Source organism: Pan troglodytes, chromosome 21, assembly GCF_028858775.2.
Source record: "Pan troglodytes isolate AG18354 chromosome 21, NHGRI_mPanTro3-v2.0_pri, whole genome shotgun sequence".
NCBI lineage: Eukaryota > Metazoa > Chordata > Mammalia > Primates > Hominidae > Pan > Pan troglodytes.
The window spans coordinates 9,606,144-9,622,743 of NC_072419.2; the positions used below are offsets into that span (position 1 = coordinate 9,606,144).

General features: G+C 41.3%; 1 protein-coding gene across 12 annotated transcripts in view; it reads left to right on the forward strand.

The window, feature by feature from the left end:
• PTPRA (protein tyrosine phosphatase receptor type A) overlaps positions 1-16,600 on the forward strand; it is a 162,622-nt gene that overhangs the window by 118,189 nt on the left and 27,833 nt on the right. For 11 of the 12 annotated variants that reach the window (XR_010154307.1, XR_010154305.1, XR_010154306.1 and 8 more), the window contains 2 exons: positions 12,888-12,978; positions 15,175-15,251. Coding sequence is in view for 8 of the 12 variants with exons in the window: in XM_063803250.1 (XP_063659320.1) it covers positions 12,888-12,978; positions 15,175-15,251 (168 nt within the window). In the remaining 4 variants the exon portion in view is untranslated. Of the gene's footprint in view, positions 1-7,222; positions 7,270-12,887; positions 12,979-15,174; positions 15,252-16,600 lie in introns of those variants that run through there. The other variant, XM_063803253.1, reaches the window with a different exon arrangement.

The window sequence follows — 16,600 nt, forward strand, 5'->3', positions numbered from 1 at the left end:
TGATAATGGGATTCTGCTGGGCATGTCCAAATCTATGGCTAATTGAATCTCATAATACCTAGTTTACGAGACCCGCCCGGTGGCTCATGCCTGTAATCCCTGCACTTTGAGAGGCTGAGTTGGGCAGATCACCTGAGGTCAGAAGTTCAAGACCAGCCTGGCCAACATGGTGAAACCCCGTCTCTACTAAAAATACAAAAATTAGCCAGGCATGGTGGCAAATGCCTGTAATCCCAGCTACTCAGGAGGTTGAGGCAGGAGAATCGCTTGAACCCGGGAGGCAGAGGTTGCATTGAGCCGAGACCACGCCATTGCACTGTAGCCTGGGCGACAAGAGCGAAACTCCATCTCAAAAAAACAAAACAAACAAAAAAACCCCTAGTTTACGATGGGGAGTTGAAGTCATTTGGATACCTGTCTGTGATCAGGCTTGCAGTCTCTACCCTAGAGCCCAGTACTAGGCTAGGAGCATGGTCTTGCCAATAGGATCATGGTCTTATATCCATATTTTAGGGTTTTTCATTACGATTCTTCTGTTTACCTTACTACAAACACTTTAGAGCTCCATACAATCTACCAGAGCTTATTTCTCTGTGGCCTGGATCAGCAGGAGCACCTTCTCTTTTCAGATCACTCAATAAATTGGTCAGAGGCTGGGCACAGTGGCTCATGCCTTTAATCCTCGCACTTTGGGAGATGAGGCAGGCAGATTGCTTTGAGTCCAGGAGCTCAAGACCAGCCTGGGCAACATGGCGAAAACCTGCCTCTTCAAAAAATTAGCTGGGCATGGTGGTGTGCACCCGTAGTTCCAGCTACTGGGGAGGCTGAGGTGGGGTATTGCTTGAGCCTAGGAGTTTGAGGCTGCAGTGAGCTGTGATTGCACCATGCAGCCTGTGTTACAGAGCGAGATCTTGTCTCTATGTAGCTAGGTAGGTAGATTGATTGATTGATCAGATGGATTAGATGGATTAAATTGAGAGATCAGAGTTGGATGCAAGGATAAGGTATCTGCTGTCTCCAAAACGCAAAATGGCCCAGCAAGCATTGCTCCTCTTTGTTAGCAGGAGAGGGGTGGTGGGGCAAGGGGCAACAAGTTGTCTTTTATGTTGGAGGAGATACCCTAATGTGCTGCAGGCCTTTGACTTTCAGAAAATTTGGCTGAGGTGGCAGGCCACTGTATTTTTATGTCTAACATGTACATCTAAGATACATAACTTCCTGCTCTTCATGTCTCACATTGATGTCATTAGCATAGTTGTCAAGGTAATGTCCTGTGAAACAGACAAAATCTTGATGAACCAGATCACAACACAGAAAGGTCAAGATGATTTATCACTGAGGCTGCTCTTGCCATGAGCAAGAAAAACTGCTTCAAGTAGTCCACACAACTTAAAAAGAACACACACTTACCCCTAGCAGTAGTCTAGGTACCAGGAGTTATATGTTAATCTGCAGAAAGTAGAGTATGTCTGGAAAAGTAACTGCAAATCTGCAAAGTCTTCTGTAGCACTTAAGATCCTGCGATTCACATGGAGACTTCGCCTTTTGCTAAACAGATCACTGCTCTAGGAGCTTACATTTGCTCTTTCTGTGATGGTTCTTATCCAGTGGGCTAGGGAATCTGTGTGTCTTTGGGCATTACCTAATGGCCAATGTTATTGAAAATCAAGGTGGCACAGAGGGAGGTCTAGCCAACTTCACAGAGCCGGGAGCATCTAGTTTCTTTCCCTCCCTTTTGGAGGCCCTGACAGACAGGCAGGCAGGCAGACAGACAGATCGACAGACAGGTAAGAGAGATTAGATAGATTAATAGGTCCTAATGTGAAGCCACCTCAGGCCAAAATTCCTTCCATCAGCTGGCCTGCAAAGGCTCCGTTCTAACTAGCATGTCTTAGCGACATTCTGAGTTCCTAGCAATTAGCTACCTCAAGGCCAGAACCTAGCAGACCCCAAAAGATGCATTTCCCTTTACCTAGTACAGTTACCATGGCAAATATCTGCAGATTATTAAGAAAAGATGAGGAGGGAGGTTTATAATATATGTGTGTTAATGCGCTGTGGCAGGGTTCCTCCTTACAGATGCCTGGCCTCCCCGTTATTGAAGGGTTCTGGGTCTGAAATGACCCAGGCCTACGAGTTGGATGAGGGGGCCCCCTCTCTAGCATGGTAGTCTAGTAGGCTGCCTAAACTGACCTGGAAAGCTACTTTCCATTTCCATTACTGGGAGCTTCACAATGAATTATTCACAGCCATAAACGTCTGATCATGGTCTCCAACAGTCTTTCTAGCCCACTTAGATCAGGAATCCCATTTTGAAATAGTCCCTTCCACTAGCATCTCACTCTGCTGAGGACAGCCAGGAAAGCACTTCTGAAAGATTCCAGTGCTTTCCTCACCAGTGTATAGCCTCAGCAAGGCATGTGATGTGGATCCCATCAAGGGCATACTGAAGGTGTCAGTAGAAGGCTGAGCCTTTAGAGTCCATATGCCACTCTGGTCTCCTCTACTTTGTGCCCAGGTTTTTCTGGCTTTTCATTATCACCTCACTAAATCCAGCATTCAGTCCAGGTTTCCACTGGCGAGCCTAGCTCTACATTAAAACCATGGCCAGTTACCTGAGCTGTTACACTACCTGCAGAAGTTCTTTTGACCATACCATAATTAGAAATTTGGCTTTATCCAGGCTGGGCACAATGGCTCATGCCTGTAATCCCAGAACTTTGGGAGGCTGAGGCAGGCAGATCACTTGAGGTCAGGAGTTTGAGACCAGCCTGACCAACATGCTGAAACCCTGTCTCTACTAAAAATACAAAAATTAGCCAGGCGTGGTGGTGAGTGCCTGTAATCCCAGCTACTCGGGAGGCTGAGGCAGGAGAATCGCTTGAACCCGGGAGGCAGAGGCTGCAGTGAGCCAAGATTGCACCACTGCTCTCCAGCCTGGGGGACAGAACAAGACTCCATCACAAAAAAGAAAAGAAATTTGGCTTTAACCAAAAGTCATACTCTCCCTTCCTTGTTATAACATCTCCAAAATCTCTATCAACAATTGTTCCTATCATTTGTAATGATCCAGCTCAGTGAATTCCTGTAGTTTCTTCTGGATATTTATTAGCTCTTTACTTTTTTCCCCCCCCCCTGTAGAGACGGGGTCTTGTTGTGTTGCCCAGGCTGGTCTTGAACTCCTGATCTCAAGCAGTGTTCCCACCTTGGTCTCCCAGAGTGCTGGGATTACAGGCATGAGCTACTGTGCCTGGCCAGCATTTTACTTTTTTACCTTATTTATGCATTTTACCCTCAGGTCATGTTATGCTTGCATTCTGGTAATGTGTGAGCAATGCAGGCTGGGTTGTAGGGCAGTTTTCATCATGACAGCAAGATGCAGTAGAGAGCATAATAGAGATTTTTGGAAATTAGCTTTCTTTGGGTCCTCTCTTTTATCATCATTTCTGTTGTCTCACTTAAAGCCTTATCATTCTCATGAGCAACCCAGGAAAGATGTGAATTCCGTGGCATTAAAATTCAGCAACTCGCAAAATTTGGAAATCTTAACATTTCATTTAGCAAAATACATATATAGTAATGTAAAGGCCCTGAGTCTTGGGTTTTCATTTCAAGGTGAGCATTTGATATTGGAGCTGGGATATTTCTTGTTTTGTTCTCTAATGTTGTCAGAAGTAATCCTACTCCTTGGTTTCAACATTTCCCCTCTCCTTTTAATTGGGACACCCCTACTCGTTTACCACCAGCTTGAACACATCACAGGTAATTGCAAGCGATAACTAAAATAGTAGTTGTGCAGCTATGAACTGTGAGCAGCTTGCTCTTTCCCATCCTGGCAATTGGTTGTCAGTTTCTTTCCTTCCATCTGAACCCAGTAACATCACCCACGTTTCCCCTAGCAGTCTCTCAACTACAACCCACTCTGATAGTAATTGCTAAATCAGTTAAGGTCCTCTAGTTAAAAGCAAGAGAAGTCAACTCAACTAAATTAAGCAAAAACAAACAGAACTATTGATTTGGGAAGACACTGGAGGAGCTGGCAGAATCAGAAGGTAAGTTGGAGTACCAAGTCTCAGGTAGAGCCGACCTTGGTGGCTTTGGGGCCCTTCTAGGGAAGCCCCTGCTTCTTCCTAGTTTTCAAAATCCTGGGAGAGAATCTGATTGGCTCAGTATCAGTCAGGTATGACTGTGCTTGGATCAGTCAGCCCTGGGAGGGAAGAGGAGAAATAACACATAGGGCAAACAAACCAATTTGTGTCTACTGTCATAGAATAATATTTTTAGTAACCATCAGATGGGGAAGGCCTTTCTAAGCTACTTAGAAGATTTAGATGCCAGAATGGAAAAGTTTGAAAGATAGCAAATATATTAAAATGTGAAACATCTTTGTGACAAATGATGTCGTAAAAAAGTGGCCAACTGGGAGAATCTATTTGCCATAGGTAGACAAAGAATGTTCCAGAATATACAAACCTGTGAGTAAAAGGTAAACAATCCAGTCAAGAAACTGGCAATTTACAGATGAAATACAGATGGTCTATAAAGATATGAAAAGAAGATCAACTATATCTAGTAATCAGGGAAATACAGATTAAAGCTAACCATTATTTTGGACCTATCAGATTGAAAATTTAAAAAGCTTTATATCAAATGTGGACAAAAGTATGGGGCTGCAGAGACTTACAGGTGGGGGAGTTTAAATTGGTATTGCATTGGAGGGATGATTCTGGCAGTACCAATCATTATTTAAATGTTTGAGTTTTCTGACCAAGCTTCTGAGATTCTTAACAGAAAAAGCCATGTACAAGGATGTTTATGACAGCATTATTTATAATAGCAAAGAAGATAAAAAAGCAAATATCTGTCAAATAGAATGGCCAGATGATTTCTTATATCCATTATGATATTCTATACTATCATTAAAATAAATGTGTTCACATAGATCTCTAAGTTATATTGTTATGTGAGAAAACGTGGGATAATTTCATTTTTGTTTTCAAAAATATGTATATCTGTGTGTGTTTGGGTATGTTAATGCTTTTTTTTTTAAGTCTGAAAGACTACAAATTGTCAACAGTGGCTGCCTACAAGGGGGCTGGAAGAGAGGAGAGACATAATAGGGAACTTTGTTTTCTACTAAATTATTTGACTTAAAACAAGCATATTCTTTTTATAATATTTTTAAAGCAGATTTTTTTGAATATGGGAAATAAATCTAATGGACTTAGTTTGCTTCGATGGATATATAACATCTAGAATAAAGAAGTTCCTATGCCTAGTTTGAACTGTGTCAGGAGTCTTGTGGTCAGGTCTCTATAAAAAGGGATATCACCAAATGGGATGTTGTTCTGGAGAGAAACTGGACCATGGGGGTGAATAACTAAAGGAACAACACTCATAGGACATGACAGCTGTTTTCAGATATGTGACAGGCTAAAAGGAGACTGTAGCATTTCCGTGAATGCCCACCTGATTAGAAGTTCTAGGCTGTGGCTTTCATCCTAATTACAAGCTGGAGCTTTTTTGTTCACCAGCATTTGTCTTTCTAGGAATCATTGAATTTATTCAAAAGAAATACTTTGAAAAACCACTCAGAAGCCCCCATTTTCAGGGAAAATTGAGGTCTTTAAGGCATTATCAAGGTTTAAAAAGAAACAAAAAGATAAAATTGTGTTAGCTCCTGGCTGGGTGCAGTTGTTCATGCCTGTAATCTAGCACTTTGGGAAGCCAATGCGGGAAGATTGAGGCCAGGAGTTTAAGACCAGCCTAGGCAATGTAGCAAGACCTTATCTCTACAAAAAAAATTTTTTTAATTAGCCAGGCATGATGGCACATGCCTGTAGTTCTAGCTACTCAGGAGGCTGAGGTGGGAGAATCATTTGAGCCCAACACTTGGAGGCTACAGTGTGAGCTATAGTGCTAACTTTATAGAGCTGCAGGAGCTACAGTGAGCTACAGTGATCACCGCACTGCCTCCAGCCTCCTGGCTACTAGAGTGAGACTCTGTCTCAAAAAAAAAAAAAAAAAAAAAAAGGCTTAGCTCCTGAGAGGAATGGGATAGGAGAGAAAGAAAAGAGGGAAAGAGGTGAAACCAGTGAAATAGTCAGAATCTGTGCGATGTGAGATGTGACCTTCCTCAGGACCTCACATCTCTTAGATTGCCAGGTGAAGAAGGCAGGTGTGTGTCATCTAGTGATGGGACTGAGTGTGACATCTGAGTTGAGATGGGTGAAATCGCCTCTACATTGATGAGTTGTCCCAAAATAAGTGAATCAGAGTCACAGTCCTATGGGAATTAGCAGGAACTGTGACAAGGGCTTTGGAATTCCACTGTCCAGAGAGTTGGGAGTTTGCGTTTTGCAAGGGGCAGAAAAGATGCCCGCTGACATCTGGGTTTTACATTGCTTAGTACGAGGGAAATGCAAAAGAAATTGTGTGTCTGGGTGTTGGGTCGTTTTAAAGAGAACTGTTCCAAGACCTACCTTGGAAGGTAGTAAATTTCCCATCACTCTAGTGTTCAGTCACTGGTGACTATTGGGTGAGAGTATTGAAAGGAGATTCAGACTTAAAAGTGAATGAGATTCAGACCTGTACTGGAGATCTAGGCAAGAAAAGAAAGGTATAAGGATTGCAAAGGACGGGACAAAATATAAATTTTTCACAGACCAAATACTGTCTTCAGAAAAACCCACAGATTCATCAGACATATTATAGAATTAATATGACATATTATATTATAGAATTAATTAATAAATATGACATATTTATAATTTATTATATTTATTATATGACATATTTATAATTAATAAATATGACATTATAGAATTAATATGACATAGAATTAATATTCATCAGACATATTATGGAATTAGCAAGGTGGCTAGATACAGAAGCAGCATAAAAATTTAATGCATTTCTATACATAGGCCACAAACAGAAAACCTAATAATACCTTTTAAAAGGTGCCAATTACAATAGCATCCAAATGTAAAGTACCTAGGAATGGAGTTAACAATTTAGAGAAAATTATTAAAATGTTTGAAGACATTAAAGGAAAATAGCTTAAATTAGTTAAGAGATAGGATCGATGGATTAGGAGGCTCAATTTTGTAAAGATGTCAATTCTCCCCCAAGATATATAGATTCAATGCAATTCCAATAAAAATCCCAACAGGTTTTTTTGTGGAACTTGACAAGCTGATTCTAAAATTTATATGGAGGAGAAAAGATTCAAGAATAGCCAAGACATTCCTGAAGAAGAAGAACAAGGTGAGGAGACCTGCCTTACCAGATATAAAGAGATTATAAAATTTTAGTAATTAAGACAGTTCTGTATTGGCACTGGGATAGACAGATCGACCAGTGGAATGAAATAAAGAGCCCAGAAGCAGATCCATGTGTAAGTGGAAACCTATTTATGACAGAAATGCTCTTGCAGTTTGGGTGGGGAAAAGATGGTCTTCACAATAAATAGTGCCTGGGACCATTGGTAACCCTGTGGGAATAAATGAAATTGAATGCTTGTCACATATCAAACACAAAAACCAATTCCAGTTGCTGTAAACACTGAAATTTAAAGGACAAAAATGATAAAATGTAGAGATCATAATGTAGTAAAATATACTTCTGATCTCACAGTAGGAAAGGATTTCTTAAGACTTAAAATGTTGATAAAAGGGAAGATTGATGAATTTACATGAAAATGCAAAACCTCTGTTCATAAATGATACCATAAAGAAGATGAAAGGGAAGGCCACAACCTTGGTAAAAGATAACACAGGTAACTGATAAGGGAAGAGTATCCAGAATATATAAAGAACTTCTACAAATTGTTAAAAAAATAAGTAGGCTGGGCGCAGTGGTTCATGCCTGTAATCCCAGCACTTTGGGAGGCTGAGGTAGGCGGATCACAAGGTCAGGAGTTCGAGACCAGCCTGGCCAACACAGTGAGACCCCATCTCTACAAAAAAATACAAAAAAAATTAGCCAGGTGTGGTGGCGGGCGCCTGTAATCCCAGCTACAGGGGAGGCTGAGGAAGGAGAATTGCTTGAACACAGGAGGTGGAGGCTGCAGTGAGCCAAGATTGCGCCACTGCACTCCAGTCTGGGTGACAGAACAAGACTCCATTTTGAAAATAATAATCCAGTAGGACAACGGGGAAAACACTTGACTAGGTACTTCACGGAAGAGGAAACTCTTTTGACCAGTATGCTATGGAAAGATGATGAACCTCATTAATAATCAGAGAAATGTAAATCAGTTAATACAAAGTCTGACAGTAGCAAATGTTGATAAGCATACGGAACTGGAACACTACATTGCTGGTGGGAGTATAAATTAGTACAACTTCTTTGAAAAACAATTTGGCCTTATCTGGTAAGGTTAAAGATACCTATACCTGAAATTCTTGCACATATGCACAAGAAAGATACAAAAATTTGTCTCAAAGCAGGACCTTTAACTGTAAACAACCCAAATATTCATCAGTAGTAGAATGGATAAGTAAATTTTAACACGGTCTCAAATGGAGCACTACAAAGTAGCTGAAGTAAGCAGCCAGGATGAATCTTAGGAACGTAATGTTGAGCCAAAGAAAAAAGCAACTCACCACTTAATCATGATTCCATTTTCCTCAAAAACTAGACTAGCAATAATAATACATTGTTTTGGATGTAAAAAATATGAGATACAAATAAAGGAATGTAATGATAATTATAAAACTTCAGGTTTACCAGTGAGAGGGGAAGGAAGAGGATATAAGGAGAGGAGCCCAAAGAGAGCTTCTAAGTTAAATTAGGTGATGGATACTTTTTCAAAAATAAATATCAACAAATTTGAAAAAAAAAATTTTTTTTTAACTGACATGTCTTTTAAAAATGAATGAGTACTTAGCCTTGGTTCCAGTTAAGCCTTAAACAAGAGATGAAACGGTCTTCGATGCCACCTAGTGTTTCTAGAGAGTTTAACATTTTATAGACTTCTGCTCTAGCTGCTCCTTCCTAGCTCTGTGAGCTAGGTTTTTCAGAGTAGAAACCAAAAGGAGTAGGATTCACCTTGTTTTCATCCCTGATGCAGGCTCTTCATTCTGAACCTTTGCATCTAGCGCTGTGTCCTCCAGGGCAAGCCCTTTCTTCTCTCTCGTTAAACAGTGGCTCCTGTTTCTTCCTGACTCTTTTTAGGAGCCTTAGTCCACCTGGAGACCTAGTTTTTCTTTATCATGACTGAGGGAGCTAGGGATGCTGATAGGGCTGTGAGATGTAGTCTTTGTTATTCCTGACATTTTTGTATTGAAGACTGTTTTCAAGAGTCTTGCTGTCCCTACATCTGTTCTACATTTTAGAGAAGGGATGCGCAGGAAAAGTAGTGCCTCTGGATTAGCCATCAGGGCTTAAAAAACTGACATCTCATCCTGCCCTGTACTTGGGTGGAAACCTGTGGAAATCTATGTGAAGGAAGAGAATGCAAAATGTGGGTGAACTGAGAAATTCTGATCTAAAATAATGGTCTCTACTGCGTGTGTAAGAGTCCAGCCCAGGAAAATCTTTTCTTCCTTTTGTGGTATTCACAGCATAGGGTCAGGGGTAATTGCCTCTGTTAGTAAAATAACATGCAGAACCTCCAGGGTTTTAATCTGAAAGGAAATCTCTTGAGTAGGTGAGGGCAGATGGATTTTGAGGTCCTAATTTCCCTATCTTTGGGTCTTTCACTTTAATTTCTCCTATCATTGTCATGCTGGTTTCCAGTAAATATATTTGCTCCTTTCTTAAAGCTCTTGCCTCCCAGCCTGGGCAACATAGCAAGATCCACCTCTACAAAAATAAAAATTAAAAAATTAGCCAGGCATGGTGGTGCTGTGCCTGTAGTCCCAGTTACTCAGGAGGCTGAGGCAGTAGGATACCTCCAGCCCAGGAGTTCAAGGCTGCAATGAGCTATGATGGCGCCACTGCACTCCAGCCTGGGTGACAGAGCGAGACCCTGTCTCCAAAAAAAAAAAACAAAAAACTCTTGCTTCCATCTGACAAAAATTGGTTCCCTTTGGGTTGGCATTTCCTTTATTAAATCTTTTTTTAAATTATTATCAAAGACAGAAACCTTCATTCTTCATTTCTGCCTCTTGCTCTTCCCAGTCCACTTTACCTTCATTCCATCTCCAAATGTAGTAATTTTTTTTTTTTTTCTTTTGAGACAGAGTTTTGCTCTTTCTGCCCAGGCTGGAGTGCAGTGGTGCAGTCTTGGCTCACTGCAACCTCCATCTCCCAGGTTCAAGCAATTCTCCTACCTCAGCCTCCCAAGTAGCTGGGGTTACAGGCATGTGCCACCATACCTGGCTAATTTTTTGTATTTTTAGTAGAGATGGGGTTTCACCATGTTGGTCAGCTGGTCTCGAACACCAGACCTCAAATGATCCACCCGCCTTGGCCTCCCAAAGTGCTGGGATTACAGGCGTGAGCCACCGCGTCTGGCCCAAATGTAGTAATTCTAATTCCAGAATATGTCTCAAATGCATCCATTTCCTTGTATCATCATTTTTCCATGCTTCTCTTCTTGCCCCTCTCTAGTCCATTTTCCATACAGTAACAAGTAATTCTTTAACATGGAAAATGGATCACACTTTAAAAGCCTTCAATGATTTCCTCATGCACTTAACATAAAATTTGAACTCCCTATTCAAGGACCTACCTGGAAATGCATGATCTGACTTTGCCAGGCTCATCTCTTCCTCCTTCCTCCTGCCATCCCCATCAACCTCACCTTCTGCGTGATACCTGCACTGATTTTCGGTTCCTCACCCAACCAAGCCTTCTTCCACCTCTGGGTTACCACAGATGCTGTTCTCTGTGTCTGGAATACTATTTTCTATACTCATCCTTCCTCAGAGAGACCCACCTGTAATCCAAATTTGGTGCTTTCTGATACTTCATCTCTAGTAGCATTCTGTTCTTTGATTGGATTCATCGTGGTATATAATTATATATGTATTTGTTTTATTTGTTTAATGTCTGCTTTTCACCCACAAGTTTATATTGTCCTTGAGGGCGAGAACTGCACTTATATTTGATTCCCCACTCTTTGCTCTGTACCTAGCCCAGTGCCTGGTAGGTACAAAATATATATTTGTTGAAAGAATGAATGAAAAGTAATGCATGAATTGTTCCTCTACTGCTGAATACTATGGTTGTTCTCAGTTTTGGGTCATTCTAAATAATGATGAAGTAAATAATTAGGACATAAAGATTTCTATTTCCTAAGGGTATGTTCTCAAAATTGAAGTTGCTAGGCCAAAAAGTATTTTTGAAAAGTTTTTTTAAGGCTCAAAAATGTAGTTTCCAAGTCACTTACTCGGAATTAGTGTTGGAATTTTAAAGTGCCACCCTTTTTGCTTTCTTGTTTGTTTTTATAGTGTCAGAGTCTTACTGTGTCACTCAGGCTGGAGTGCAGTGGTATAATCATGGCCTTGAACTCCTGGGCTGAAGTGTTCCTCCCACCTCAGCCTTCTGAGTAGCTGGGACTACAGGCATGCACCACCATACCTGGCTTTTTTTTTTTTTTTTTTAATGTAGAGACGAGGTCTTGCTGTGTTGCCCAGGCTGGTCTCAAACTTCTGGCCTCAAGTAGTCCTCCCACCTCTACCTCCCAAAGTGCTGGGATTACAGGCATGAGCCACCACACCCAGCTCCTTTTTTCATCCTTAATTTTGAATATATGAAACATACAAGAGGAGAACAGATCAAATAATAAAATTTAGCTTCCCACTCTGATAAAACTCATTTATTTGAATACTTATTCTTTGCTACACATGAGATTATTTCCTTATGTGGCAGATGTTGTTGTTCCAATTTTATGTATTTATTTATTATTTTATTTTGAGACGGAGTCTCGCTCTGTCGCCTAGACTGGAGTACAATGGTGTGATCTCGGCTCACTGCAACCTCCACCTCCCAGGTTCAAGCGATTCTCCTGCCTCAGCCTCCTGAGTAGCTGGGGTTACAGGTGTGCACCACCATACCCAGCTAATTGTTGTCTTTTTAGTAGAGACAGGGTTTCGCCTTGTTAGCCAGGCTGGTCTCGAACTCCTGACCTCAGGTGATCCACCTGCCTCAGCCTCCCAAAGTGCTGGGATTACAGGCGTGAGCCACTTCACCCGGCCCCAATTTTACAGATGAGGAAACTCGACCTAGAAATTTTAACAGATGTGCTCAAGTTCATACAAACACAGACTATCTCATGTCAGATCATTGTGTGATAACCTCCCTGCACTAAGTAATTTACATTTGCTCCAGAACTGCTGCAAATTTAATGTCACCTCACCCAAATCTTCTGCTTCTTAACTGCTGCATCTATATGAATGCCCTCCCACCCACCCACCAGTCCTTGCTTCCTTGCCACATGATGCTACAGGCTGGGGTGCCATGCCCCCTTAGATCCCTAGAAAGAGATTAAATCAGCTGGCCATCCAGAACCTTCCTGTGTGGTTCACTCTGAGATGCATGTCATCTTTGTGTGGTGGTAATTAGCATGAGGATAAATGGCCCATTCCTTCAGGTATGTCCCCATTCCAATTTACAAGGGTAGGCCATTTTGGCCCAGTATCATAACAACAGGCTGCTAACCACATAGTAATCATGGAAAGAGCATGCTATACTTACATAACAGAAAGGGCATTCTGCCCCCTGAGGATTCTTGTGTTGTTGAACTCTAAGGAGCTTGTGGCTGTTTAGGGGGAGAGGGGCATTCTCTGTGTTAGGCTGCAGGTATTCACCTGGGCCCATGTTTTTCCCCCCAGGAAAAGGTAGAACATGCTACCAGGTCAGGGTTTGGTGCAGCAGTTTGCATGTTTGATGTTTATCCCTGCTAATAATTCCTCTAATTTCTCTTAACCTTTCAGGCTCTCCCTGCATGTCCTATCCAGGCCACCTGTGAGGCTGCTTCCAAGGAGGAAAACAAGGAAAAAAATCGATATGTAAACATCTTGCCTTGTGAGTGTCTTTAGTGTTTCTTGGGATGTAACCTGAAATTACATCTCTGGAGGGATTTTCTGAAGATGGAAAGAATCTTGCAATTGGGCACAGCAGGGTAAATAACAAGAGTGCGTTCACGGCAGGACTCAGTGGCTCATACCTGTAATCCCAGAACTTTGGAAGGCCAAGGTGGGAGAATCACTTGAGCCCAGGAGTTTGAAACTAGCCTGGGCAATATAGTGAGATCTCATCTCTACAAAAACCTTAAAAAATTAGCCAGGCATGGTGGTGTGTGTCTGTCGTCCCAGCTACTCAGGAGTCTGAGGTAGGAGGATCCCTTGAGCCCAGGGGGGCAGAGGTTGCAGTGACCCAAGATCGTGTCACTGCATTCTAGCCTGGGTGACAGGGCAAGACCATGTCTCAAAAAAATAAAGTAAAATAAATGAAATAAATAATAATAAATAAATAAGAGTAGGTTGAAGACTTTGGGCTGAAAGAGCCTTTATGGATCCCACATACTCAGAGTCAATTAGGATGATCCAGGAGGGTTTTTGTGTCAGGCCTAAAGTTTCTAGGAGGTCCTGGGGAACAGCTTCACTGGGATCAGGCAGGAAGCAGGGGGTAATGGTGGTGGTAGAGATGGTTTTTTGTGGTATTCATTGAAAGAAATTCTAATGCAGAGTTCTCTGTATAAACCCTTCCCAGAGTTAGCCATTGCTAATCAGTTGATCCATAAGCTAACAGACATTTTTCTAGTCCATTGGTATCCAGAATGGGATATGCATAATTTAATGAGATATGAGAGGAAGATGTTTGAACCTCACTTGATTTTTATATTTGCTTTCCAAAAAAAAAAAAAAAAAAATTCCTAATCCTCAGAACCTGTGAAAATGTTTTTTTTTTTTATTTTTTGTAGAGATGGTCTTGCTGTGTTGCCTTGGCTGATCGCAAACTCCTGGCCTCAAACAGTCCTCCTGCTTTGGTCTCCCAAGTGTTGGGATTACAAGCATGAGCCAGTGAGCCCAGCCAGTATATTTGCTTTTTAAAAATTCATCCTTTTAAATTTTTTATTTCATTTATTTTTTTAGAGACAGGGCCACCCAAGCTGGGGTGCAATGATGTGATCATAGATATGTATCCTCGAATTCCTGGGCTCAAGTAATCCTCCTGCCACAGCCTGCTGAGTAACTAGAACTACAGGTGCATCTACCATGCCTGGCTGATTATTTTTTAGACACAGGGTCTTGCTGTGTTGCCCAGCCTGGTCTCAAACTCTTGGCCTCAAGCAGTCCTCCCACTTTGACCTCCCAAAGAATTGGGATTACGTGCATGAGCCACCACATCCAGACCCTAAAAATTTTATGTTTCAGGGTATATCATACATTAGCATATGTGCATAATTTATCAATAAATGAGCATATATTAGAGATGCCTGCTCACATTTTTATAAGTGAAGTATGGAACCAAAAAATTAGGACCACTACACTATGCATTTACAGATACTTTTGTCTTTTTCTTTTTTCTTTCTCGCTCTGTCACCCAGGCTGGAGTGCAGTGGCACGATCTTGGCTCACTGCAGGCTCTACCTCCTGGGTTCAAGCCATTTTCCTGCTTCAGCCTCCCAAGTAGCTGGGACTACCTACAGGCACATGCTACCACACCCAGCTAATTTTGTATTTTTAGTAGAGACAGAGTTTCACCATGTTGGCCAGGCTGGTCTGGAACTCCTGACCTCAAGTGATGCACCGCCTCTGCCTCCTGAAGTGCTAGGATTATAGGCGTGACCCACCGTGCTCGGCCTTGTCTTCTTATTTATGTGCATATGTTGGAGGAGGGGGATGTGTGTATGTGTGTGGGTGGGGGTATGTGTATATATAATACATATTTTTAAATATGATTGGCATACTGTACACATTTCTCTCTTTTAATAGTATATATTGTCAGTTCATCTGTCAAGAAACTTTCTTTTTTCTCAACTACTTAGTATTCCACATTGTAGATGTATCTTAATTTATTTAACTAGTCCCCTAATGATACTTAAGGTATTCCCAATTTTTTGCTGTTATACTATTGGAGTTATATTGTTGGAGTGGCATCTATATACAAGCGTGAGTCTGTGCACATAGGCACAGATGTCTCAACTGTCCTGGTTGCATCAGGTTCTGTGAGAAATAAATTTTGATTTTACTGAAATATTGTTGGTTTGTTTCCTAGATGACCACTCTAGAGTCCACCTGACACCGGTTGAAGGAGTTCCAGATTCTGATTACATCAATGCTTCATTCATCAACGTAAGGATCGGGTGCTTTCCCCGTCACTTCCCTGCCTGACCATTGCCACTATCTGTTGGCTCCTCCCCAGCTGTGTGTTAGGAGAAATATTTGTCATTTCATGTTTTCCCTGACAAGTCTGGTTTTTTTAAGTGACTGAATTTTTTTTTAAGGTCAGTCAAATAGTTTTAATCATTTTCTATATTTACCCCTGTCATCATTCCCTAAGGTTTCCCATGTAGAAATCTGTGTCTAAATATGTATTTTGTGATAAGAGTCAGTGAATCCTTTATTGAGCTGATTCTAATTACAAACAAAAGCAGGCTTTGCCCTCAACAGTAAAAATAAGGGAGAACAGGACAAGAATACCTGACATGACACCAGCTATATTATATATGTGTGTGTATGTATATATGTGTGTGTGTGTCTGTGTGTGTGTATATATATATATATGACTATCTGGTTAGCCATATATGAACCAAGGCCTGAGGGAAGAGCTGATACTAAGAGGAGGTTTTTAAAGATGATTTAGAGAATGTTTATAGAACAGTCTGTATGAGAGATTTGAGGTTTTTGTTTGGTTGGTTTTGTCTTTGGCAGTAGCCTGAAAAAACACATAAAGAGTTAAGAATATGTTTTATAGGTTTGGGGGAAGCATCCTGTAGAGAGAGTGAATTTGAACAGAAAAAAGAGAGAGGGAAAGCTGGCAAAAGCAAGTCTGACTCCTGATGCAAAATGCATGAGAAGACTGGATAAAATTTCCACTTGCATGTTTATAGCAGCATTAATCCTAAAAGCCAGGTGGGAGCACTCCAAGTGTCCATTGACGGATGAGTGAATAAATTAAATGTGGTACATGCATACAGTGGAATGTTATTCAGCCTTTAAAAGGAAGGAAATTCTAATACATGCTACAACATGGATGAACCTGGAAGACATCATGCTAAGTGAAATAAGCCAGTCACAAAAGGACAAATATTGTACGATTCTACATATAGAATATAGACTATATATACATATGTAGAGTAGTCAAATTCACAGGGACAGAAAGTAGAATAGTGGTTGCTGGGGGAGGGAGGAATGAGGAGTGGGTACAGAGTTTCATCTGGGGAAGATGAAAAAGTTCTGTAGACGGATGGTGGTGATGGTTGCACGACAGCGTGAATATACTTAATGCTACAGAACTGTACACTTAAAATGGCTAAAATCAGCCGGGCACGGTGGCTCACACCTGTAATCTCAGCACTTTGGGAGGCCAAGGCGGGTGGATCACTTGAGGTCAGAAGTTTGAGACCAGCCTGACCAAGATGGTGAAACCCCATCTCTACTAAAAAAAAAAAAAAAAAAAAAATTAGCCGGGCGTGGTGGCA